This window comes from Acomys minous, assembly GCF_964271855.1.
Source record: "Acomys minous genome assembly, chromosome: 2".
Classification (NCBI taxonomy): Eukaryota; Metazoa; Chordata; class Mammalia; order Rodentia; family Muridae; genus Acomys; species Acomys minous.
This window is the reverse complement of record NC_140484.1, coordinates 135,565,002-135,592,370: the sequence shown is the minus strand read 5'-3', so window position 1 is coordinate 135,592,370 and position 27,369 is coordinate 135,565,002. Positions and strand designations below refer to the sequence as shown.

The window sequence follows — 27,369 nt, the reverse complement described above, 5'->3', positions numbered from 1 at the left end:
AACAGGTTGCTGTTTTTCAAGGAATTTGTAGATATTGCTACAGATGATTTTGGAAGATTATTATTTATTTATTTATATTTTTGCCATCACACATGGCTTTTATTTATTTTTTTATTAATTTATTCTTGTTACATCTCAATGGTTATCCCATCCCTTGTATCCTCCCATTCTTCTCTCCCTCCCATTTTCCCCTTATTCCCCTCCCATATGACTGTTCTTGAGGGGGATTACCTCCCCCTGTATATGCTCATAGGGTATCCAGTAATGAAAGCCTTCACTTACCAGAAAACTGGGACAGAAGGGGGAACATACTTTTGGGACTCTAGATGAATGAAGAATAGGAGAATAGCAAAGTAGAAGGATCCAGAGGGTCCTAGAAACCTACAAGAAGAACATTATGATAGGCAGATTTAGGCTCCAGGATCCCGCTCAAACCAAGGCACCAGCCAAGGACAACACAGGCGGTAAACATTAAATCCCTACCCAGATCTAGCCAATGGTCAGAACATTCTCCACAGTTGAGTGGAGAGTGGGGTGTGACTTTCACACGAACTCTGGTGCCTCATATCTGACCATGTCCCCTGGAGGGGGAGACCTGGTGGCACTCAGAGGAAGGATAGCAGGATACCAAGAGGATTCTATTTTAAATTATAAAATTATTCATATTTTCCTAAATATGTCTGACACAGACAATGTGAAAAGAGCATAAAATCCAATATTATGCTTTAACTCTATTGATATATTTTCTCAGTATTTCAGATCCACTTTCTGTTGTTCATTTTATTGGATAGGGATACACACAAATTCCATCAAGACAAAGGAGTTTAAAATGTATCAAAGAGACGCTGTGTCCTGGCCGATGTCTATACCCTTTAGAATTCCATTTCTGTTAGGGAAATGGCTGGAACCTCACAAAAGGGAAAGGCACATCACACCACTGGTGTGAAGATAAGGCTTTACAGAAAATGGTGGGATTTTGTCTCATACTTTATCAAATCTCATGATTACAATAACTTAGCTTTATAGATGAAAAATGCATTGGTCACTGATATTTTGACGGGATCTCTGTTAAGAGAATACATAAATATCATGCAGTTAATCCAGTGGTGGACAGTGTCAAGACCAAACAGATTAGCGAAAAAGTGAGAGATTTTTTCTTTAACACACACCACACACACACACACACACACACACACACACACACACACACACAAAACCTTCCAGAAAAGTAAAATATTACCATGAAACTTACATTAGCAGATTCTGTTTTATGCACTTAGGGTACATTAACAATAATTTACTTCTGCTTTTTAAAATTTTTATTGATTTAACTAATATTACTAAAGGACATATTTTATGATATAATATGCCTGTATATTTATTCAATTTTATTTTACACAAAATATTTATAGAATTGTATCACATAGCTAACAAATTTAGCACATTTCACAATTTTAGCTTAAATGTATTGATAACTATCTACCTTATATAATATATCTATATCTAAACTTCAATATAGTAATATTCAGGTATCTATCAGAACTTTGCCGAAAAAATGCAGTATTTTCTGTTTTATTTCCATTATACAGTGTATATTGAAATCAATATGTCTATCATTAAATCCAGAAATCAATTTGAAAAACACTTAAAGCTATTGATATTTCTTTAATTTATCATGAAAACATATGTTTCAAATTGCTACCAAACAATCTAGAGTCCAGGAGCACAAAGGAACCAGTGTCAAGTTGAAATAACTAGAGATGGACAAGCTTGAAGCTGAACATTTTGCTTCATAAATGTAATAAAGAATTTTATGATGCAAGAAAACATAGATTTCTAACATGTGAGTCCATCTTCAGTAATAAATTAAATCTAAATAGACTAAGTAGAGCAAAAACATGTTAGTGCCCTTACTCTTTATTAGTACGTAACACAATATTCAAGCAGTCCTAATCACATGACTAGAAGTAATGAGAAAGGGATATGAAGAAAGAGCATCATAAATGTAAAGAAAGAGAGCGATTCTCCATCCTACGGTCCCCCCTTCCTTGTGATACAATGTACGGATACTGTACAATGGATTTCGATGATTTTTATTTGTATATTAATAGTGCCAGATCAACCATTAAATATTTTAAAGGTTATAAATGAAAATCAAATGCTAAAATGCTTAAGATGTGCAAAAATCCCCCCCAAATGAAGGGAAATTTAATAAATGAGTGTGTAGAAACTTGTGTCCTATATAGTAGCAATTGTTAAACTATAAGGAAAATTACAGTGAATGGGAATTATTTAAATATACCTGAAAAGAAAGGTATGTTTTTCAAATTGTATAAAATGCACTACAAGCTGTGTATTCTGCATGAAGAACCCACTTTTAAAAACTCCAAATTTTAAATATATATTTTTTAATGTATTCACTTTACATCCCAGTTGGAACCCCCTCTCTTGTCTCCTCTGAGTACCACTCTCCATGACCTTTTCCCCTTTCAACTGATCCAGACTACTAAGTCTCAGCAACACTGTCTGCATCTTCTTCCTCTGTGTCCTGATAAGGCTGCCCCACGAAGAGGAAGTGATCAAAGAGCAGGCAACAGAGTCCACTGCAGGGACAGCCCCTGCTCCCCTTACTAGGGTACATGTATGGAGACTGAGCTGCTTCTGGGCTACATCTGAGCAGGGGCCCTAGGTCATCTCTGTGCATGGTCCTTGTTTGATGCACCAGTCTCAGCAACACCCCTGGTCCCAGCTTTGTTGGCTGTGTCATCTTCTCATTTGGGATTATTTAATTTATTCGTGTTCAATTTCTTGAGTTCTTTATATATATATATATATATATATATATATATATATATATATATATATATATATATATATATATATATATATAGGAAATTAGCCCTCTGTTAGGTGTCAGGTTGGTGAAGATCTTTTCCCAGTCTATAGGATGTCATTTTGTTTTAATGACAGTGTCTATTGATTTGCAGAACTTTTCAGGTTCATGAGGCCCCATTTATCAATTGTTGATTTCAGAGCCTGAGTTGTTCATATTCTGTTCAGGAAGTTTTCTTCTGTCCCAATGAGTTCAAGGATCTTGGCCACTTTCTCTTCTGATAGACAGTTTTTGAATTTTTAAAATTATGTTCCTTTTTTAACATATACATTTAGAGATGTTTCTGAGCCACCATATGGTGAAGGCAAGATAAACATGTTTTTGTTTAGATCACAAGTGCGACATGAGAAAAGACTTGTGAGAGAGCAGGTGATGTCTATCCCCTTAGAAGTCGAACCACCATGTGGGGGAGATTGGTTATTAATTAGCGGAAAAACATCCTTGAACAAATTCTGAGAGGAGGTATAAAAATAAGCCAAAAACAAGAGGCAGAGACTTTGGAAACTTGGGATAGTTTTGGCTCTTCATCGCTCCATGTCAAAAGGCTTGTAGGGAGAACCGCTTGAGAGAAGGCTTCAGGGCTCAGGCCTCCAGCTGAGGTTCCAGGTTCTGGTTGCTTCAGGTTCCAGCAGAAGAAATCCTGCTGACTATGCCAGGAGAATTGTTCCTCAGAACTGATATCCTTATGGATTCATTATTGTATTATTTAATCTTCTTTTCCTATTTTTTTTTTTTTAGTTTTTTTAGCTTTCCCCTTCTCCTTTATTAATTTATTCTTGTTACATCTCAATGGTTATCCCATCCCTTGTATCCTTCCATTCTTCCCTCCCTCCCATTTTCCCCTTATTCCCCTCCTCTATGACTGTTTCTTAGGGGGATTCCCTCCCCCTGTATATGCTCATAGGGTATCAAGTCTCTTCTCCGTAACCTGCTGTCCTTCCTCTGAGTGTCACCAGGTCTCCCCCTCCAGGGGACATGGTCAAAGGTGAGGCACCAGAGTATGTGAGAAAGTCATATCCCACTCTCCACTCTACTGTGAAGAGTGTTCTGTCTATTGGCTAGATCTGGGTAGGGGTTAAAGGTTTACCCCCTGTTTTGTCCTTGGCTGGTGCCTTAGTTTGAGCGGGACCCCTGAGCCCAAATCTGCCTATCATAATGTTCTACTTGTAGGTTTCTAGGACCCTCTGGATCCTTCTACTTTGCCATTCTCCCATGCTTCTCTCATCAAGAGTCCCAATAGAATGTCCTCCACTCTGGCTCAGTTTCCTGGTAAGTGAAGGCTTTCGTGGGACATGCCCCTTGGGCTAATATGCAGATATAAGTGAGTATATACCATTTGAGTCTTTCTGCTTCTGGGTTAACTCACTCATTATGATCATTTCTAGCTCAATCCATTTATTCACCAATTTTGGGAATTTTTTGTTTTTAATAGCTGAGTAGTATTCCATAGTGTATATGTACCAGTTTCTTTATCCATTCTTCTACTGATGGAGTTGCTCTTTACCTATCCCATGTTTCCATATTTAGAAAGCTCCCAGGAATGATTGTACTGCCATTGTTGTTGGAAAGCAGGACCACTGAACATCCACACAGCAGGTAGCATCTTCAAGGGGTAAAGCCTACAGAAATCATTTCTATCATTTTACCTGATGGGGAAACTTTCCTCTGCAATGCCTGCAATTTGGCTCAATACCTCTGCCTGCCCATTCCTGCTCACTGGGTTTCCTGGTCTGGAGAAAGCCCATCACCTCATCTCCCTCCCATTGCTGGTGGCCTACATCTCCATTCTGCTTGACAATGGCACCCTTCTGTTCCTCGTTAAGGATGACCGTAACCTCCATGAGCCCATGTACTATTTCTTAGGGATGCTGGCAGCTACGGATCTTGCAGTAACACTGACCACCATGCCCACAGTGCTGGGCGTACTGTGGTTAAATCACCGGGAGATTGGCCATGGTGCCTGCTTCTCTCAGGCCTACTTTATCCACACTCTCTCTATTGTGGAGTCAGGGGTCCTGCTTGCCATGGCCTATGACCGTTTCATTGCCATTCGCAACCCGTTAAGATATACCACCATCCTTACTGACACTAGGGTAATGCAGATTGGCATAGGTGTATTGACAAGGGCTGGACTATCAATCATGCCCATAATCATTCGCCTGCATTGGTTTCCCTATTGTCGATCCCATGTACTCTCCCATGCTTTCTGTCTGTACCAGGATGTCATCAAGCTAGCCTGTGCCGACATCACATTCAACCGTCTCTATCCAGTTGTGGTTGTATTTGGTATGGGGCTTTTAGATTTTTTTATTATTTGTTTCTCCTACGTTTTGATTCTCAAGACTGTCATGGGCATCGCTTCTACAGACGAGAGGGTCAAGGCCCTCAACACATGTGTCTCCCATATCTGCTGCATCCTGGTTTTCTATGTCACTGTGGTTGGTTTGACATTTATTCACAGGTTTGGAAAGCATGTTCCTCATGTGGTCCACATCACAATGAGCTATGTCTGCTTTCTTTTCCCCCCATTTATGAACCCTGTCATCTATAGTATTAAGACCAAACAGATTCAGAGTGGTTTGCTCCGTTTATTCTCCCTGCCTTGTTCTAGAGCATGACTCTGACTCTGATTACTTCTGAAATTGGAACAAGTTGACAACATTTCAGGCAGGAGAGACCACGCAGAATAATTCAATAGAAACATACTAATGCCTCTGAAACTTGATTGTTGTTTAATACTGATATAATATGCCTTATTATATTTATAATACTAAGCACTATTTAAAGATCTCACTTTGGTGTTCACTGTTCCACTAAGGTAACTCATTTGTTTTTGTAAGCTTATGGCATGTGCATTTGTATATAGTCTTTGAGAGTAGAGCACACAAGTGTTTGGATCAAGACCATAATTTTCCATGCTGGCCCTTATTTATCCAGGACTAATATTTTTGGTTGCTGTTTCTAGAAAATGGCATGGAGTGAAATGAGCTGGACACAGCCCTCAATTCACAGTGGTTCCCCTAGGAAGAGCATGCCCAAAAAGTCTGCCCAGTTACAAACTTGGCAAACATTTATCAAATAATAAAACCAACTATAGAAATTTAAGCCAGGCATAAAATTCTGCTGCAGACAACCATTATCTTCCTGGGTTTGGTTCTAGACACCACTGAGTAGGAGTTGGCATTTTCATTGAATGAAATGATATGAAAGGTCCTATTTGGAGAGCAGCACAGGTACTCTTCCCCAGGAAAGAATATACGTAGTGATTATCCAATACCAGATGGCCACTGTATGGACTGAACCAGTGACAGAAATATATTTAGGAATTCATACACACATATATAACAACCATTTCTAAAACAGGATCAATGAATTTGAAAGAGAATGAGGGGTATATTGGAGGTTTGTGGAGAAGAAAAAGAAGAGGTAAATTAGGCAACTATACTATAAACTCAAAAAAATATTTTAAAAAAGTAAAATAAAACTCTTCTAACAACTAGATGTTTGTTTTCTTTATTCTCTTGACATAAATTCTGGAGGTATATCTTACATCAAGGGAAATATTTCTTTACTTTTGTATATACACTGATATTGATGGCCTGTTCCTACTATTAAGATATGGTATTTATTAATACTTTGAGAATCATAGGATATATTTTTTTTCACCTCCTAACTTCACTCAGATCCAATCATTATTTTCTACTAGCCCACCTTTGTGTTCTCTCTAATTTAATTATTTCTTTTAATTTTTTGAGTTTATAATATAATAAACCATTTCTTCCTCCATACCTTTCCATACACCTCTCTTTTTTCTTTTTTAGATAAATGACTTATTTTTCACTAATTGTTTTTGCTCACAGATATGCATGTGTCAGCTCTTTAAACCTACCAAGTCCAAATTGTGTTGCGCAAATAGGTACAGTACATGCCAAGGAAGGGTAACAGCAGTTTTGAAATATCTATAAATTGATTTCCGTATGATAGTCAATACTCAAAGGGTCTCTTTCCATTTTTCCTTCCTTATATTTAAGAGAGAGGATGGAGAAATCAGAGAAAACTTACAGGAGGAAGAAAAAAAAAACAGATAGGGCTTCAGATATTTTTTAATGGAGCCTATAGCTGAGTGACACAACTGGTTTTGGATCCATCATGGCCTTTGAAGAATCTCTCAGTAGTAGGTAGGTCCAAGGGGTACAATATAATGCAATTTGCAAAATGAGGATTTCTGTGAACCTTTTATCTAGCTCCACTTGACTGAAAATAATGGGCACTGGAAGTTTTCTAAAATTCTGTGCTAAAAAGCCGTCTTCCCTATATTCTTTTGTCTAATCCTATGTGATGTTTACAATAGAATACTTTCCTGTGGTTAAGGCTAGTCCTTAAATTAATATGCATGGAGAGAACGTGGCACCTGCTATTTCAAAATTTAATATCTCCAAGGCTGTAGAGATAGAGGCTACATCCTAGAAACCTACAAGAAGAACATTATGATAGGCAGATTTGGGCCCAGGGGTCCCTCTCAAACTATGGCACCAGTCAAGGACAATACAGGCCATAAACTTCAAACCCCTACCCAGATCGAGTCAATGGAGAGGACATTCTCCACAGTTGAGTGGAGAGTGGAGACTGACTTTCACATGTACTCTGATGCCTCATATTTGACCACGTCCCCTGAATGGGGAGACCTGGTGGCACTCAGAGGAAGGATAGCAGGCTACCAAGAAGAGGCTTGATACCCTATGAGCAGAACTGGGAGGATTTGATGAGAGGATTTTAAAACTCACCTGGTAATAGTGGGATAAAACTTCTCCAAGATACTATATTCTATCAAATAAAAGCCCATTTCCAGGTATGGAAAGTATACTTATTTTTGAGGTTTTGGTAATATGGGTCCCCTAGAACTCCTTAAATAGTATGGGCTACTGCCACTGATCTTTGTTACCCTCATCAGTGTGACAGGAAGACCTTACAACGAAGACACTAAGTACATGAGCTATGAGGCACAGAGAAATCAAACTGGGTATTTCCCGGAAGCATGTTCCCTACAGGAAAGCTTTCACAGAGCTGGAAGCTTCTTCTCCAAGGCTCAGGCATCATCATGGAAAAGGGAGAGAAAAGACTGCACAACTAATAAAACTGTATTTGTTTGTTGTTATAACATGGCCACTGGATATGTGAACTTGCAGCAGTTGGGACTGATTGTGTAAGAGCTGCATAAAATCAAGCAATCCAGCATCCCAGGATGGATGAGGGAGAGGCTCAAGGAGTACCGCCGCTAGGTGAGAATCATTTTTCTTCAGAGATGTGATCTAAGAAATCTGATGTTCTAGAAGATTGTCTTACATCAATGCACATTACAGAAAGCATCTAATGGACCCCATGGGTTTAAAACAAAGTACATGGAGTTGGTAGGAAAAATGGATAAGGTATAGGGAATTGAGGGAGAGCAACTAGGGGACTGCGTTTGATCAGAACACCTTATACATAAAATTATTAAACAGTTTAAAATATGTAAGAAGAGTTTCAGAACTGCCTTGATGTATTCTAAGACTTTTCACAGATATCCCCAGAGAACAAATTTGGTTGTTTTTTTTTTTCTTTTCAGTTATGACTCAATAGAAACTAAAGTTTGTGCTCTGGAGACGACAAATTCACAAACTATACCATATCTGTGGGGTGTATAAGGATAACATGGCAGTGTCGAGGGACATTGCATGTTTCAAGCTATACCAATCCTCTTTTCCTTTTAGTATTGCATCCCCCTAGGGATTATCTAACTTTGATTCTAGGGATCCCTTGAGCCTTCGGCTAACACATGAGCAGCTGTAGCCACCAACTTGGTCATGTGCTCTCTGCTACATGAAACAACCTGGTTTCATAGGACATAAGACAATGATAGAGAGAAGGGGACAAAATCAAACCAGAGAGAAAGATCCATACAGACCCTGGTGGTGTTACATATCTAGATGAAGAAAATAGGAATTTGATATATTTGGTTTGGTAGCAAAGACACAAATAACATGGAACATTTTATTGCTCAAGGAAGAATATTGACAGTTTTTTAAGCAGGATTGTTTCTAATTGTGTAAATTACTGTATAATAATCTGGACAAAACCCAGTCTATTGAGGAAATTGGAGCTAATGGAGATTGAAATCTGTGGAAAGACAAGTGGCACAGAAAAAGGGTGGGAAAACCTCTCAAATGCTTCTGAGACTGAAGAGGAGGCCAGAACGACTGATTTGTAAGAATTTATTATGTCTTTATTGGAATTTTATAAATGTCTTTTGAACTTAATTCATGATGAGCAAGAATGACAACAGGTACTTAGCTGAGAACACTAGCGTAATCTCAAAGTTAGCTATGACTGACGAAAGGCTGGCATTAAAGAAATCTAGTTTGGTGTATCTTCATATGTGTTATGCAATACATTATGATAAAATAGGTAGTATATTAAAAGAAAACTGCACCAAAGTGCAATAGTCTTCTTGTGAGTCATCTGCTCTTAAGGTGAGAGTTCCAGGCTCTATGAAGCAATCCAATTATGTTTTGAGTTTAGAAGGATGAAAATTCTGTCAACAGAAGTTAGAGGCAAGAGTAGTCCTGACAGCTACCTGTGTGCTGAAGATTATACTGCAGGGGAGTCCATTCAAGTAAGCCTGGGAGCATGGTGCTATCTCTGGGCCAAGGGGATAAGGAGATAGCACTCCTATGTGGTGTGCAAGTCTGTGCCTCCAGGGCTTTGCCGAGAAGCTTCTCATAGACGGAGTCAATTTTCTTCTTTTTCTAGGTATAAGGCAGCCATGTTGTCATGATGAAAGTAAACTTACTGGAAACAAAATGATAAGGTTTTAATAATCAGGGATAGTTCATTTATCCTCTTTAGAAAGATTTTTATGATAAAATCTAGGAGACCTTACAGTCACAACTTTCTGCTTAACGTGATGTCCTGTATGCTCCAATCAGCTTTTTATAAGGTTAATTATTTCAGATCAGATCAAAGAGGTCATTTCAGGACTTACAAATAGCAGATTTTGATAAATACGATAATATGACACCCTTACGTAATTGAAACATTAATGGTTATAGCTTTGCCTTGGTTTCATGTCATCAACACTATAAGCCTCAATGGTGCAAAGCAATTTCAGTTCTAAATTATAGCTAACAAAAAGTTTAAGCTATGATTTTTCTCTAATATTTGAAACAATTTTGGTTCTTTATTAGGATTATTTTAGAAATACACTTAAAGATAAGTAGGAAAAAATAGTTTGTCTCTTCAGAAGTCTTACTGAAATATTTAGGCAACGAAGACTGCAAAGGAACACATGAATAAAACGATGTTATGAAATGTGCAGATATGTGGAACTAGGATGAAACTAGATCCAAAGAGCAATGATTCAGGGTGATTGTAAAAGCTGAAGGAAATAGCAAGAAGAGAGGTCCTAAGACCTCAGGCTTACTGCTGAGAGGAAAGCCCTGAACTGTTGAGTTTTTCATCCTCCTGCATTAGAGGAAGGGCTGACTAGAGAGCTGTTGCTCTGCAGGTAGACTGGTCTTATTTCCAAATCACAGGCTTACAAGTAACAATATTAAACATTCGGCTGTGCGTTCTTTCTATTTTTCATTTTGTGTGCTTTTATTCACCTATTCTTCAACCCATATTTTTAAGGATTTAATATTGTTAAACAGAAATGATAAGAGGGCATTGTTAGCTAATAAACATGCATGAAATTTCCTAAATATGACAGTTTTAAGCAACAGCATGTAAAAGATCCCTCTGCCTTAATTGGTAAAGTAATAAGTGAACTGGTGATTGGTATTCAGTAATTACCACACTGAGCTGTCTCTCTGTTGCCACCTTCCAAGGAAAGCAACTTTGGAATGGCCAATCTGCCTTTGTTTCCCTCATTTGTATTTTTAATTCCCTTTCCACAAAGTTCTTCTGCTCATGCATTTTTTTTCCTGTTTTATGCACTGAAGGGTCTCACAGTTTGGAAATGGAAAAATGTATGATTTCCCTGTAGGCAATACAATATGCTTGACTTTATTTTTGAAGAGTGATAAACATTTCTGTCTAATTTATGTTCTTTATTCTTATCACATCCTACTGAAATGTCTAATTATTTAGTTACATTAAGGATACAATTTTAACTTCAAAAGGACAGCATGTTTTCACATTTGGTAGAATAATAAGGTGTATTTGTAACTATTTTCATATCATTCTCTGTTTTATATTTCATTTCTTGAGAAGAAAATCACCACCAAGGACAAAGATATACATTATCTTCCCTCAGATCTAGTACTACAGAAAAAAAATAATAGTGGATATTGAAGCAATCTTTGGCATTCAGAAAAAGTAATGAATAAATCTACTTTCCTTTCATATTGAAATGCTAAATTTTAAAGTATAAAGTCATTTACCTTACCATTTTCACTGGTTGAATAAGACCCTCTGGGAAAGTGTTTTCAAGTGATGCTGGACCAAAGAAGAATTTGCAATGCTGTTTTCTATTTATAGAGTGTTGCCATTGGTATTTTCTATCAAACATATAGCATGTTGAGTTTTAACATGGCAGGCAATGGTACTCGTCAACAGATTACATCTTTCTTCCTGGTTGGCATTCCTGGATTGGAAAGCTTTCACTGCTGGATTGGTATCCCTGTCAGTCTCCTGTTTGTCCTGACCTTGCTGGGGAACGGCATAGTCATTGCTACTATCAAGCTTGAGCCAAGCCTACACCAGCCTATGTACTTCTTCCTCTGCATGCTGGCAATGAATGACGTGTGCCTGGCCTCTTCTGCAGCTCTGAAGATGCTTGGCATCTTCTGGTTTGATGCACACTGGATCGGCTTTGATGCCTGTCTAACGCAAATGTATTTGATACACACACTCTGCATCATGGAGTCAGCCATTCTGGTGGCCATGGCATTCGATCGGTTTGTAGCCATTTGCATCCCTCTCAATTATGTATCAATCCTGACAACATCTATGGTAACTAAACTAGGTACAGTGGGCCTACTCAGAGGTGTCCTCATGGTTTTGCCATGTCCTCTTCTAATTAAGAGGCTGCCCTACTGTACAAAGTATGTCATCCATCATGCCTACTGTGAACACATGGCTGTGGTGAAGCTGGCCAGTGCAAACACACTCATTAACAGAGCATATGGAATCTCAGTGGCTCTTTCAGTGATAACAGTGGATCTAGGACTCATAGCAACATCTTATGTAAAAATCCTCCAGGCAGTGTTCCGGCTCTCTTCCCGGAATGCCCGATCTAAAGCCCTGGGCACCTGTGCCGCACACGTCTGCACTATGCTTGTCTCTTATATACCTGCACTGTTCAGCTTCCTGACTCACCGCATCGGCAAGAAGGTCCCACCAAGTGTCCATATCATTGTGGCCAGCGTGTACCTCTTACTACCTTCCGCAGTTAATCCAGTGGTGTACGGTGTCAAGACAAAACAGATTCGTGATCGGGTGAGAGATCTTTTCTTTACACACAAGAAACTTCTTGAAAATTAAAACATTCCCATGTAACTTGTTTCAGCATATTCTGTTTTGTGGAGTCATGGCACACTAAGAATAGTTAACTTTTGTTTTCAGTTTTTTATTTTGACCTAAGATATATTTCAAAAGGTTATATTTTATGACATTATATGCCTCTACATTTACTCAGTTTTATTTTATACAAAATGTTTATAGAACTGTACAATGTTTTTTTTAACAAGCATAACAAGTTTTACAATTTTAGCTTAAAGTAATTTCTAATTATCTACTTTCTTTATTATATCTATATCTGAACTTCTTTAAAATAATATTCCGGTATCTATGAGAGATTTGTAAAAAGCATATGCTGTTCTCAGTTTTATTTCCATTACACAGTATGCTAAATTTATTACTTCTATCCTTAAAGGCAGAAGATCAATATGAAAAATATCTAAAGCTAGTAAAATTCTTCAATTTATCAGAAAAAAATATGCTTTACATTGCTGCCACACTACCGTGGGATCAGATAGGCAAAAGAACCAGAGTTAAGTTGAAATCTCTAGAGACAGGCAAACAGGAAGTTGAATGATTTTCTGGATAAATGTTATAAACAGTTTTCTGATGGAAGGAAATGTGAGCTTCAAAAGTGGGGATCCAATTTTAGTGAGAAATAAATTCAAAATAAACTAAGTAGAGGTAAAATGTGTGAGTTTTCTTATTCTTTGTTTACTACACAACACATTCTCCAAGCAGGTCTCATCAGAAGACTGTAAGTAATAAGATATGAATATGAAGGATGAACATCTTAGATGTTGTAAAGGATGAGAGAGAATCTCCAGCCTATCTTCCCTCCTCTTGCTGTGCTACCATGTACTGGCGTTTGACAATGAACCTAGGTGATTTCTTTCGCATGCTGATTATTCCTGGCCCTGGCAAACACTAATTGTATTAAAGGATATAAACGGAACTCAAATGCTAAACAACGTTAGTTTAAATATAGAAAATATAAAAAGAGGAAGAAAAATTAGTATATGAGTGTATAGAAAATTATTTCAAGTATGGTAGTCATTGTTCAAACATAGGGAAATTCACAGCGAATGTGAATTGTCTAAATATACCTAAAAGACAGATTTTCCAGAGTGTATAAAATGCAGTACAAACTGTATATTCTATATGGAGAACACTTTGTATGTTTTTGAAAACTCAATATTTATTTTATGATACTATGGTGAGACACAAATGAACAATATATCCTAATAGGGAAAGATACACGTTTTGTGTATTTACCATCAAACTCAGCTTTTTGTTCCTTAAAAGAATCCCATTTTTCCCAATCAAAGCTTTGTGTATCAACATTATAAAACAAACAAGGAAAGAAATTCTGCTTTGCCTAAATAACAAACTGTTAATGCTGAAAAAGACATGGTTTAGATGAATGCTCTATACTCTTGCGTTATAATAATTAAGTCAAATTAATTTTGCCTGCTATCCTGAATATTTTATAACCAATTTTAATAGGTATATGATAAACCCAGCGTAAAATAACCTATGAGACTGGAACTTATTATTCAGTTAATTTAGGGTATGTGATATGAAGCTCTTCAGTTAAAGGTCTTCTGGACTGTACAGTGAGTTGAGGGCCATTATGGGCAATTTATCGAAACGTGGTCTCAATAAACAAGGAGTGGCTGGGGTGTTGCCTCAGTTAAGAGAAGTTGTTCTGTCGATGATCCAGATTGGATTCCCAACACACTCATGGATGCACACGACCATTACTAACTCAGTGCCAGGAGTTCTGATGTTCTCTCTGGATGTCTGTGGGCATCAAGCACATGTGGTCCATATACATACAAGCAGACAAATTATTTACACAGAAAATAGAACTCACAAACCTAAATTTTTAAGTAGAAATAGATCACTGATTACTCAGAGTTATTATTTTTTGCAAATATTCATTAATTCCTAGCTAAGGAGCAGTTGTCAATTAATAACTTCTGGAGAGGAAGTATCAGTCTTCATAAAAATGTGGTACTTGGTATGTTGAGCACTCTCTGGTGGAAGGCCACACATCCAAGAGTATGAGTACAGCACAAACTGTATTTCATGTGTTCAAAAACGGAATAATGTTGGGTGTATATGGATCTGCAATGAGTTGGATTGAGGGGGAAAATAAGTAAAAAAAAAAACAGTATAGGAGTTCTCAAAGAACTAAAAATAAAAGTAAAAAGTACAGGGGTTGGAAATATGGCTACATGATAAAACGCTTGCCTCACACAGTGAGGATATGAGTTTTGTGTCTATCTTTTTTGAGTCCTTCCGTGGCACAATGGGAGATGGACATAGGAGAGCCTAGGGTGCCAAGAGCTCATTAGGCATGTGGGCTTTCTAGGAGATAATCCAGTATTTTGCAAGGCCTGTACCATAATGCACACCCCCGAATTGGTTCTAGAGTCTGACATGATGTGTAGAGCTAATGATTTAGGGATGCTCAGTAGGCATGAGAGATCTCTAGAAGTGATCTGGGATTTCACAATCTCTCTACTGTCATGCACCCTAGAACTCCTGGCAACCTCTGACAACCACATCGATGGTTCATGGCTGCATTTTTCTAAATTCTGTCATTAGAGCCAGGCACAGTGGTGCATGCCTTTAATCCCAGCACTCAGGTAGGCAGAGGCAGGTGGATCACTTTGAATAAAAGGCAAGCTTGGTCTACGAAATGAGTCCAGGACAGCCACTGTTACCTAGAGCAACCCTATCTAGGAAAACCAAAAAAACAAAATATCTGGCATTTGTGTGAACTGTCACTTTCTGGGTATTTATCAGATCTGACTGAGAAAACTTCCTACAGGATCTTGTTATGTTCAGATGAATTAATCCCTGATCATGGAATTCCTGATTGGATTCAAATTGTTTAAAAATCTAAATTGTTTTAGACATCCTAAAACAAGTTCAGCGAGTCTGTGGCTGCAATAAATACCCTTGTGGACCTCCAGATTCCTCACTAGGGCATAGCTTGAAGCAGATTTGTGGACCCAGATAAGTCTTTCCTCCAGATAGCAACACAAATCTTGGTATTCGCCATAAATATGGGCAAATTGGTTTAAACATACCATGAACCCAAAATATAATGGGGGTACCTCGATATGTCTTAATTAAGCATGAACCTTAATGTCTAAATATACAGACTGTTCTATTATAATTCCTTATACTTTGTCACTTTGTTGTATCCTATGTTGTCATTTTAAATTTACTCAGCTTCTTAGAATGAAAGAGCGATTAAATTATTGTCCTGAACTCATTATGAACTAAGAAATAGCTGAATAATGTATAGTGAGTTCAGTCCTCATTGAAAAGTCATCTTCTTGTAAGTTTTAGACCCTATTAACTTTTAGGCCTTGTCAACCTTTGTCACTCTGAACCTACTGTAATCTTATGTAATGGATACATAGATAAGAAGTGTTTAGCTTTATATCATGTAACCTGTTGTGATTTAGAATTCATCTGTTTTTGTGATTAATTGCCTTTTTTTTTACTATGAGGTACTTCCTCTTTCTCAGAAGTATAAGTATGGTGACCAACAATAAACAGCATTGAAATTGCAAAGCTTAACTTCAGTTGAGTTAAGATGCCTAACTTCATCCACCTTTTGAATGTATGTGTGTTTGAGTGGTTTATTTTCTATCACTCTGTTATTTCTTATTTCTCTGTGTATTCACAAATAAGTTAGCTGACTCAGGGCTTTACCATCAGTCCTCTAAGACTAACAGGCCTAAGTTTACATTAACATACTGTAGATTTCCACAAGAGGCCTATCTACAGATCAGAGCACCTCCTTTTATGGACCCGCTGCAGTGTCCAGCTAGACACCTCTTTTATAGCCTAAGCTGTAGGGAAATTGTGGGCAGTTTAAGTTTTCCTCTTTCTCCGCAGTACAGACAGTCTCTAGAGAAGAATCCCTGGGTCCTTTCCCTCTTTCTGCTTTCAATCCTGATCAGTTGCCTGATCTACCAGCTCTGGCCACACAAAGGATGTAGCAAAACTGAAGGGAATCTGCATCCTACCCCAGAGATTTTACCCTGGACATTCTCAGAGTTACAGACAGACATGAAGACCCTGGAATCATAGAGATGACTTAGCCTGAGGTACACAGTGGTAAGCAACACGAGACCCTGTGTTAACCAAAGTGGAAGAAAAGGACTGAAACACAAAGCTGTCTCCAGATGTCCTCATATGTCCAGTGATACATATGGACACACAGTACACACATGAATATGCACATGCATACTCAATGATGTTTAAAAACATCTAAAAGGAAGAAGACTAGGACATAGCTATGGTGTAAAACATGGCTAGAATACATAACAATCTAGGTTCAACCATCAACAATAGTTGCTATTGTATATCATTATTTTATTTTTATTTAAATTGCCTGGGTGTAAAATTAAATGTTAAGTTATAAATAATAAAATGTCATAGCTTTAAATGTATAGTGTAATCTCACCCACAAAGAACACAAAAGCCTTGAAAGGGAAAATGAGACACTAGTACTTGGAATTCATCATAACACAAGATAAAGTCAGACTACAGTAAGCTGAATATCTATAATATGCATATTAACAATATTAAGCAACAGCATTATAATTAGTAAAGTAATAACTTGTGTTACATGGAATCATTAAAGCCAGGAAAGGCAATATATTGGAAACTAATAGAAATAAGTCATTCATAAAGCAATTATATTAATGACCACAAGTATAAACACTCTAAAGCACTGGAAACAAACCCAACTATATTTTGCTTAAGAGAAATGTAATTTAACTGTAAATGTACAGATGGATTAATATTGAGAATGGAAAAAAGATTCCCCCTCCCTGCATCTAATGCATCAAAAGCAACAATAACAAACTCAGAGTGATCATGTTTAGCATAGAATTGATTTTTAGAGTAAAGAACTTTGACAGGGTTAATGTGTGATTTCACAACAAAGAAGGGACCGGTTCATTAAAATCCAAACAACTACTCTGCTTAAAGAAAATCTTCAGAAGAGATGCTACAAGAGCAAAAGGAAATAAACACAGACACAGCTGTCAGAGTGGATTTCATCACTGCTTTCTCAGCACTTGAGAGAGCAAACAACTTGAATATCAACAAGAATATCTTATTTTGAGGAACACAATTAGCCACCATAAGCTTATTAGTATTTATCATGCAATCTATCCAATAATAACAGAAAATTTATGGACTATCAGGAAACTCCAATAAACGTAAAATTTTATTTATTGGTGTGTGTGTGTGTGTGTGTGTGTGTGTGTGTGTGTGTGTGTGTGTGTTCTTTTTTGAAGTATGAGACCCATAAATCAAACTGATTGGCAAGCTGGAACACAAGTGCTTTCATGTGCTTAGCATCTTGTCAGGTTAGAATACTAATCTTTACTTTTGTGATTTTTACCTTTTATTTAATGTAGTTTTTGTTAGTTTATTTTTTGTCCTTAATTAAAATATTTTTTAAAAACTATATTTTTGTCATGTTTTCATTTTTCTAATTCTTCCCTGATATCCCCATTAAGATACACACACACACACACACACACACACACACACACACACACACACACACACACACACACGAGAGAGAGAAAGAGAGAGAGAGAGACAGACAGACAGACCCAGAAGCAGACATAGACACAAAGAGAATATGTGGGGTTTTTATTTGTTTGTTTGGTTGGTTGGTTTGGTTTGTTTTTCAACACAGGGTTTCTTTGTGTAGCCTTGTCTGCCCTGGATTCACTTTGTATGGCCATGTACTGACAGAGATCTGCCTCCTTCTGCCTCCCTGATAGCTGGGATTTAGAATTACAGGCCTGTGCCACCACACCTGATTGAGAATGTGCATTTTTTTTTCTTCTTCTTTTTTTTGATTTTTTTTTCGAGACAGGGTCTCTCCGTGTTAGCCTAGGCTGTCCTGGACTCGCTTTGTAGACCAAGCTCGCCTGGAACTCACAGTGATCTGCCTGCCTCTGCCTCCCCAGTGCTGGAATTAAAGGCGTGCGCCACCACGCCCGGCTGAGAATGTGCATTTTTAAAACCCACTTGCTGCTTTGAAACAAAACTATGTGAAAATGTTCCAATCTTCACTTTATCTTGGTGTTAGTGCTAGAACTGATCCACCACTTACACTAAACATGTTGTTTACTGTGCCCCTTCTCCCTTTCTAAGACTTTATAGAATTTCTTTTAGCATAGAAGCCTTAATTTTGATTTTTCCACTGGAGTGGCAAATTATCCTAAAATGAATATTGTTGGTAATCTTAAATGTAGCATCTATAAAATCTAGGAAGTATAGAAATAAATCTACTTATAGAGTTATATTTGCTATTACTATCACGCAGATGAAGAGTAAACAAGGATATTGTATGTTATGGTAAAAAACCAAAGCCGAAGAACCAATTAATACAGAATATCCTCCCTGGTAATTCCCTCAGTGGGTGATAGACTGCTTATCTGTGCTGAGCATGGATGTAGATGTATGCAAAGCAAGGTCCAGATCTACTTTCTCTATTACTGATGCACCATTCAACATATGCCACATTCTCAAATGCCCAGTTTATTCAAAATAGAGATCACACATATGAGAAAAAATATTATTTTTTTCAGAACCACTCAACGTAAATTCCTTGTCAGTTATTTTATGTGACAAGAAGGACATAAGAATAAGCAATAATAGGATTTTGGTAAAAAGACTTACATCTTCTATAGGTTGAGAGGAAATACAAAGTATGATTATACTGACAAGAGCTAAGCATTGTCATGTCTGTCATAAAACTTCAGTTTCTATTCAGATTTCTCTGTTTCCTTTTTCTCTCGTAGTTGATATTCTAAAAAAAAAAAAAAAAGATGTGTTATTTCAACCAGCTTATTTCCCTAGGGATCATTTAAGACTTGAAGAGAGTGAAATGCCCATCTGTAGTACCGGACAGGAAAATTCTCAATGCATTTCACATACTCCTGAGGGGTATATGAACCATGACATCACCATGAACCTGTGAACAAACACTGTTGTTCTCAGGGACACACTCTTAGAAGTGAAGTATACAATCTAAATCCCACGAGTCCATGGCATTATTGCTTTAACATAAGACTCTCTGATTCCTGGTTTCTCTTAAAAGGAGATCTGAATGGTCTGTGTCTGTGTCTAGTAAAGAGGTTTCTGCAATGATAAGCAATCAAGGATCAGGTCTCTTTCTCTGCTTATGGAAATTGAAATTTTCCTTTCCCAAGGCAGATCAGTATTTCTAGAAATTAGAATATAATATTTGTAATGTAGAATAGTGTCTAGAAACAGTTTGTCCTTTCTATCAATGCCTGTTATCTTGATGTCAAACTTAAGTACCTCTCGGTTTGTTCTCACTGGATTTCCTGGCCTGGAAGCTTACTATATCTTGTTTGCCATTCCTTTCTCAACCATCTACGCGATGGTGTTCCTGGGGAACTGCATGGTCCTTCATGTGATCCGGACTGAGCTGAGCTTGCACCAGCCCATGTTCTATTTCCTGGCCATGTTAGCCCTCACAGACCTGTGCATGGGGCTCTCCACTGTGCACACCGTGCTGGGCATCCTCTGGGGCTTTGTGCAAGAGATCAGCCTTGATGCCTGCATTGCACAGTCTTACTTCATTCACGGCTTGTCCTTCATGGAGTCCTCTGTCCTCCTCGCCATGTCCTTTGACCGCTACATTGCCATTTGCAACCCCCTGCGCTATTCCTCCATCCTAACCAATGACAGAATCATGAAAATTGGAGTGGCCGTCTTATGTAGGAGTTCTATGCTCATTCCCCCAGTCATCATCCGCCTGAGGTTCTTAAACTACTGCCGGCCTCATTTCCTCTCTCACTCTTTCTGCCTGCACCAAGACTTAATTCGGATGGCATGCTCAGATATCCGCTTTAACAGCTTTTATGCTCTGGCTCTGGTGATTTGCACCCTGTTGCTGGATGCAGTGCTCATATTACTGTCATATATTATGATCCTGCGCACAGTTCTATCCATTGCCTCCAGGGAGGAGAGAATCAAATCCTTGCAAACGTGTGTGTCTCACATCTCTGCTGTTTTGGTTTTCTACATCCCCATCATTGGTCTGACCATGGTTCACCGCTTTGGGAAGCATCTCTCTCCACTGGTTCAGGTCCTCATGGGCAACATCTACATCCTCTTCCCACCCTTGATGAACCCCATCATATACAGTATCAAGACTCAGCAGATACGGGTGAGAATCCAGAGACTGTTTTTCTGGAGTGGAACCTCAGGTCTACAGTGATTATATTTAAAAGTGAAGAAATCCACACGGAAAGGAACACTGTCAGGAACGGAAACTTGATTAGTTAACTCACCTTTTGTTGGTGATTTATATTTTACATTTTCTTTCTTCTACTTTTTACCTCAGCCTTCATGAATAATTGTCATTAACTCATATACATTCATATTCTTTTATATAAACTGGAATATGAATTTATAATGTGCTGACAATTATATTAGTGGATGAGGTTAATTTACTAGGAAATTCCTTTCATTACTGTGGCCAGTGGGTTTAGGATACATTTATTTCTTACTATTAGTAGAAAATTACATTTTTTATGGATATATCCTTTCATGTAATTACTACATTATCTTTTCCATTCTTATTACTCCAGTCAGCCTATTAAGTTTTCACACATGATCTCTGCTTATCAATTTATTCAAATGGCAATATAATGAGTATCATGGAGAGGTTGTTATTTTTTAAATATTTATTTTTAATTATGTATATTGTGTGGTATAAAATGCTCAGGTAAGTGCAGATGCCTCTTGATGCCAGAGTAATAAGGTCTCCATTAAGCTGGATGTACAAGAGTTTGTGAGTATCTGAACATGTGTGTGGGTACCTGAGCTATGTCTTTCTTTTCAGAGATTGGCTATTTTTAATCAGTTAAAAGATAATACAATATATACAGATATCTCGCTGTTGGAATGTATCCATCAAAATATCTCCATATTTCTATTATATGAATAGTAATGAATCTGGAAATATAAGCTACTGTGTATATCACAGTACCTGTAGATTGGGGCATAATAGACATTTGTGAAAATTGTATTTACCCATATGTAATAGTAGTAAGGTAGTATTTGTAAATAGAGAAAGATTTGGGTGACTCAAAAAGTTTTATCTTAACTCATATGGTTGTCCCACAAAATTTAGCATTTGAGTGTATTTAAGTAAAATACCTTGATTATTCTTCATTAAAATATTTATGACTGAGAGTGGAGAGTGGGATATTACTTTCTCACATACTCTGGTGCCTCACCTTTGACCATGTCCCCTGGAGGGGGAGACCTGGTGGCACTCAGAGGAAGGACAGCAGGTTACCAAGAAGAGACTTGATACCCTATGAGCATATACAGGGGGAGAAAATCCCCCTCAGGAACAGTCATAGGGGAGGGGAATAAGGGGAAAATGGGAGGGAGGGAAGAATGGGAGGATACAAGGAATGGGATAACCATTGAGATGTAACAAGAATAAATTAATAAAGGAGAAAAAAAAGTAAAAAAAATTATATATCACTAAACTTATATTTCCTTTAAAGTTCTAATGTACATAGTATTAGAATGTTTATATTTTCCTATGCAATGTCTCAACCAAAGTTTTAATGTGGATGGAATTTTGCTTTTTATAATTGGACTTTTCCTTTCTTTTTTATGATTTAATAAGATTACATCCACTCCCTTGTATCTTTGCTCCTCCCACCCCCTTTTTTTTTTACCCTATTTCCCTCCCCTAAATCTCTGACAGAAAGGACCCTCCTCCCCCAACATATGACCACAGCCTGTCAGTCTCATCTGGATATTCAGCTTCCCCTTCTTATTAGTGCCACCAGGCCAGGCTTTCCCACCAAGGAGAAGTGATCAGATTGGGGGCACCAGATTTCGTGTCAGAGGCAGTCTCTGCTCCATCCATAACCTTGGAAAATGAGCTAGATTTGAGCAGGGGGTCTAGGATTACTACATGCATTGTCCTTTGTTAGTACAGCAGTTTATGCAGAACCCTTGGGTCCAGGTCCACCAGCCTTGATGATATTCTTGTGCAGCTCCTGGACCCTCTGGGTCTTTCTGTTTTCCCCATTCTTCCACACCACTCTCACCTAGAGTTCAGCAGCAAGTTCCAGCATCTGTCTTCTTCCCCACTGAGTGGAGACTCTCACAGGACGTCTGTTGGCCTAATATCCACTTGTAATTGAGTATGTATCATGCATGTCTTTCTGGGTCTGAGTTATCTCACTCAAGATGATCATTTCTAGTTCCATCCATTTGCCTGTAAAATTTCAAGAATTGCATGGCTTTAGCAGTTATGTGGGATTCTATTGTGTAAATGAACCACACCTTCTTTATCCATTCTTTGATTGAGGGTCATGGATCTTTTTTAATGCCAGTGTTATAAAATGTCAGATTGCAGGAAATATTTTATGAGAAATTCCCATATATTCTTTTTTTTATTATCAGACAAGTTATGATTCTTTTCTACACTTCACTGTCTTTTTAAAGAGAATTTTAATTTTTTTAAAAGTTCAAAAGCATATTTTACTCATTGCATTAAAAACAAAGCCCGGATATGTGCAAACAGCACATTGACTGCAACTCTGTGTTATGATGGAGCACAGACACTGGGGTAACACTACACTGGTGCTGAGACCTGGCAAAACTCTCAAACTAATTTGAATTGAACCAAGTTGAGACTTTAAGCATTTTGTTCCAGTGAGATCCAAGTAAAACAAGGACACACTCGAAGTTTGTTGTTCCATTATGGGATGTCCATATTGCCTCATCAAACAGTTGTCACATCAAGTTTCTCCCCAAAAGCTATATAACTAATCATCATCTGCTTTGAAGCCCATGGAGAGCTGCTCCCTGCTGTGTGCAGCATATGCATAATGTCCTCAAATGCCACGTCAAAAGTTTGGTGACTCAGTCGTATCAGTTCCACTGACTGTTTTAACTATTCAAATTCTCAGATGTATTCATTGGTCACCTAGCCTTTTTAAATTCTCTTAAACAATTCAAAACAGGTGAAGAAATTGCTTATGAGAATTTTTAAAATGGATAGGTGACCAATATAACCTATATAGTAAAGGGACTATAGAGAGACTCTGAAGTTAAGAGCATTTGCAGCACTTGACTTGACCATAGTTTGGTTCTTGCTTGAAACTATGCCTCAAATTTCCAGGTCATCTAGTATTGTATTCTGGCCTCTATGGGCACCATCTATGTATGAGGTACACTTATATACATGTAAGCAAACATATATTAATTCTTCATATCTATTACAAAGGCATATAATAGCAGATAAAATTGGGATGGAAGATCTAGGATCATCTATGCTTTGAGCACAGCTATTTCCTGACCTATGATGATGTCAGTCATGCTCAAAAAACTAGTTTAAAGTTCAAAATATGGTTTTTATAAGACGCCTTTAGTCTATCTGACACACATAACCAGAGCAGCTTAGCCTAGCTCACCTGTGTGCTTTGAATCTTTCTTTAGTGTACCAGTCAACAAAATCTACCTAGCACAATGCCTGTTTTATAAGAAAATGTTCCATGTCCTATTTCACTTACTGAATTTTGTACTTAAAGTGAACCCCTCTTTCCACCAGTTAACAGACGTGGGCTCGCACAACCAAAAACCTTCAGTACAGCAAAGGATGCCTTCGTACAAGTGAAAAGACAGCCTACAGAATGGGAAAAATTCTTTGACAGGTATATGAATGATAGAAAATTGGCATCTAGAATTTCCAAAGTTCTTAAAGCACAAAACATTAAGTAATATTTATGTTCACGTCTTTATATCTTTATATACTTATTTTAAGTATCTTTAGCCATCAGAAAAATGTAAGGGAAAAACCTCATTCAGATTTTTATCTTACTTCAATCAGAATAGCTAAAATTAAAAGATAAGATATGACATCACATTCCTTTTGATTGGGTTGTGGAATGTGTTAATACTGTTAAGAATGCATTTTCCAATTATGTACATACTTACAATTTGTCTTTATCTATGCTTGTATGTGTTCATAGAGTTGTGTGATGTGGTCCATCTCTCATGTAATTTCCAGGATAAAATATGCATTTTAATACCCATAGTTGATGTTATGTATTGCATGAATGTTTTAACTTTTTAAAAATATTTTTCAAATTTCTTTATTCCCCAACTTCCATTCATAGCATCTGTAATCTCCAGTTCCAAAAATTAAATGTTGTATGATTCAAATTTTAGATGATACTGTGGAATGTTGATCTTACTTTGCCCACCTGCTCAACATTGCACTATAACTTCTGCTTCATTTATGATGACACACCAAAAATTTTGCTGTGATACATTATTTTCTTTATCCATTTCTCTGTAGTGAAAACCTGCTGTTTAATGGCATTGCTGTTTTGAATACCACTGGAGAAAGAAGTAAAAATATTTTTTGACATCTAATTTTTTTGCCATTATCAATGAAGAAATGCAATTTATATAAAAACTGATAAACAGGTTGCTGTTTTTCAAGGAATTTGTAGATATTGCTACAGATGATTTTGGAAGATTATTATTTATTTATTTATATTTTTGCCATCACACATGGCTTTTATTTATTTTTTTATTAATTTATTCTTGTTACATCTCAATGGTTATCCCATCCCTTGTATCCTTCCATTCTTCCCTCCCTCCCATTTTCCCCTTATTCCCCTCCCATATGACTGTTCTTGAGGGGGATTACCTCCCCCTGTATATGCTCATAGGGTATCCAGTCATGAAAGCCTTCACTTACCAGAAAACTGGGACAGAGGGGAGGACATCCTTTTGGGACTCTAGATGAGAGAAGAATGAGAGAATAGCAAAGTAGAAGGATCCAGAGGGTCCTAGAAACCTACAAGAAGAACATTATGATAGGCAGATTTGGGCTCCGGGGTCCCGCTCAAACTAAGGCACCAGCCAAGGACAACACAGGCGGTAAACATTAAATCCCTACCCAGATCTAGCCAATGGTCAGAGCATTCTCCACAGTTGAGTGGAGAGTGGGGTATGACTTTCACACGAACTCTGGTGCCTCATATCTGACCATGTCCCCTGGAGGGGGAGACCTGGTGGCACTCAGAGGAAGGACAGCAGGATACCAAGAAGATTCTATTTTAAATTATGGTAAACATAAAATTATTCATATTTTCTTAAATATGTCTGACACAGACAATGTGAAAAGAGCATAAAATCCAATATTATGCTTTAACTCTATTGATATATTTTCTCAGTATTTCAGATCCACTTTCTGTTGTTCATTTTATTGGATAGGGATACACACAAATTCCATCAAGACAAAGGAGTTTAAATGTATCAAAGACACACTGTGTCCTGGCCGATGTCTATACCCTTTAGAATTCCATTTCTGTTAGGAAAATAGCTGGAACCTCACAAAAGGGAAAGGCACATCACACCACTGGTGTGAAGATAAGGCTTTACAGAAAAGGTGGGATTTTGTCTCATACTTTATCAAATCTCATGATTACAGTAACTTAGCTTTATAGATGAAAAATGCATTGGTCACTGATATTTTGACGGGATCTCTGTTAAGAGAATACATAAATATCATGCAGTTAATCCAGTGGTGGACAGTGTCAAGACCAAACAGATTAGTGAAAAGGTGAGAGATTTTTTCTTTAACACACACAACACACACACACACACACACACACACACACACACAAAACCTTCCAGAAAAGTAAAATATTACCATGAAACTTACATTAGCAGATTCTGTTTTATGCACTTAGGGTACATTAACAATAATTTACTTCTGCTTTTTAAAATTTTTATTGATTTAACTAATATTACTAAAGGACATATTTTATGATATAATATGCCTGTATATTTATTCAATTTTATTTTACACAAAATATTTACAGAACTGTATCACATAGCTAACAAATTTAGCACATTTCACAATTTTAGCTTAAATGTATTGATAACTATCTACCTTATATAATATATCTATATCTAAACTTCAATATAGTAATATTCAGGTATCTATCAGAACTTTGCCGAAAAAGATGCAGTATTTTTTGTTTTATTTCCATTATACAGTGTATATTGAAATCAATACTCCTATCATTAAATCCAGAAAATCAATTGGAAAAACACTTAAAGCTAATGATATTTCTTCAATTTATCATGAAAACATATGTTTCAAATTGCTACCAAACAATCTAGAGTCCAGGAGCACAAAGGAACCAGTGTCAAGTTGAAATAACTAGAGATGGACAAGCTTGAAGCTGAACGTTTTGCTTCATAAATGTAATAAAGATTTTTATGATGCAAGAAAATATAGATCTCTAACATGTGAGTCCATCTTCAGTAATAAATTAAATCTAAATAGACTAAGTAGAGCAAAAACATGTGAGTGTCCTTACTCTTTATTTAGTACATAACACAATATTCAAGCAGTCCTAATCACAAGACTAGAAGTAATGAGAAAGGGATATGAAGAATGAGCATCATAAATGTAAAGGAAGAGAGCGATTCTCCATCCTACGGTCCCCCCTCCCCTGTGATACAATGTACGGATAATGGACAATGGATTTCCATGATTTTTATCTGTATATTAATAATGCCAGATCAACCATTAAATATTTTAAAGGTTATAAATGGAAATCAAATGCTAAAATGCTTAAGATGTGCAAAAATCCCCCCAAATGAAGGGAAATTTAATAAATGCCTGTGTAGAAACTTGTGTCCTATATAGTAGCAATTGTTAAACTATAAGGAAAATCACAGTGAATGGGAATTATTTAAATATACCTGAAAAGAAAGGTATGTTTTTCAAATTGTATAAAATCCACTACAAGCTGTGTATTCTGCATGAAGAACCCACTTTTAAAAACTCCAAATTTTAAATATATATTTTTTAATGTATTCACTTTACATCC

The 27,369-nt window shown here is 37.2% G+C and overlaps 3 protein-coding genes across 3 annotated transcripts; all 3 read left to right on the top strand.

Annotated features, from left to right (window-relative positions):
• Positions 1-4,563: 4,563 nt before the first annotated feature.
• Positions 4,564-5,511, top strand: LOC311581201 (olfactory receptor 51B6-like; the record flags this gene model as incomplete). Its single annotated transcript, XM_084753255.1, has 1 exon — positions 4,564-5,511. One exon carries the CDS (start codon positions 4,564-4,566, stop codon positions 5,509-5,511), a length of 948 nt encoding a protein of 315 aa, XP_084609381.1.
• A 5,936-nt stretch (positions 5,512-11,447) lies between these two features.
• LOC311581052 (olfactory receptor 52P1-like) lies at positions 11,448-12,415 on the top strand (the record flags this gene model as incomplete). Its single annotated transcript, XM_084752958.1, has 1 exon — positions 11,448-12,415. The coding sequence occupies exon 1, from the start codon at positions 11,462-11,464 to the stop codon at positions 12,413-12,415; it is 954 nt and encodes a 317-aa protein (XP_084609084.1). The 5' UTR covers positions 11,448-11,461.
• A 7,339-nt stretch (positions 12,416-19,754) lies between these two features.
• On the top strand, positions 19,755-20,696 carry LOC311578506 (olfactory receptor 51V1-like; the record flags this gene model as incomplete). The annotated part of the gene is made up of 1 exon (XM_084748396.1): positions 19,755-20,696. One exon carries the CDS (start codon positions 19,755-19,757, stop codon positions 20,694-20,696), a length of 942 nt encoding a protein of 313 aa, XP_084604522.1.
• Between the last annotated feature and the right edge of the window lie 6,673 nt (positions 20,697-27,369).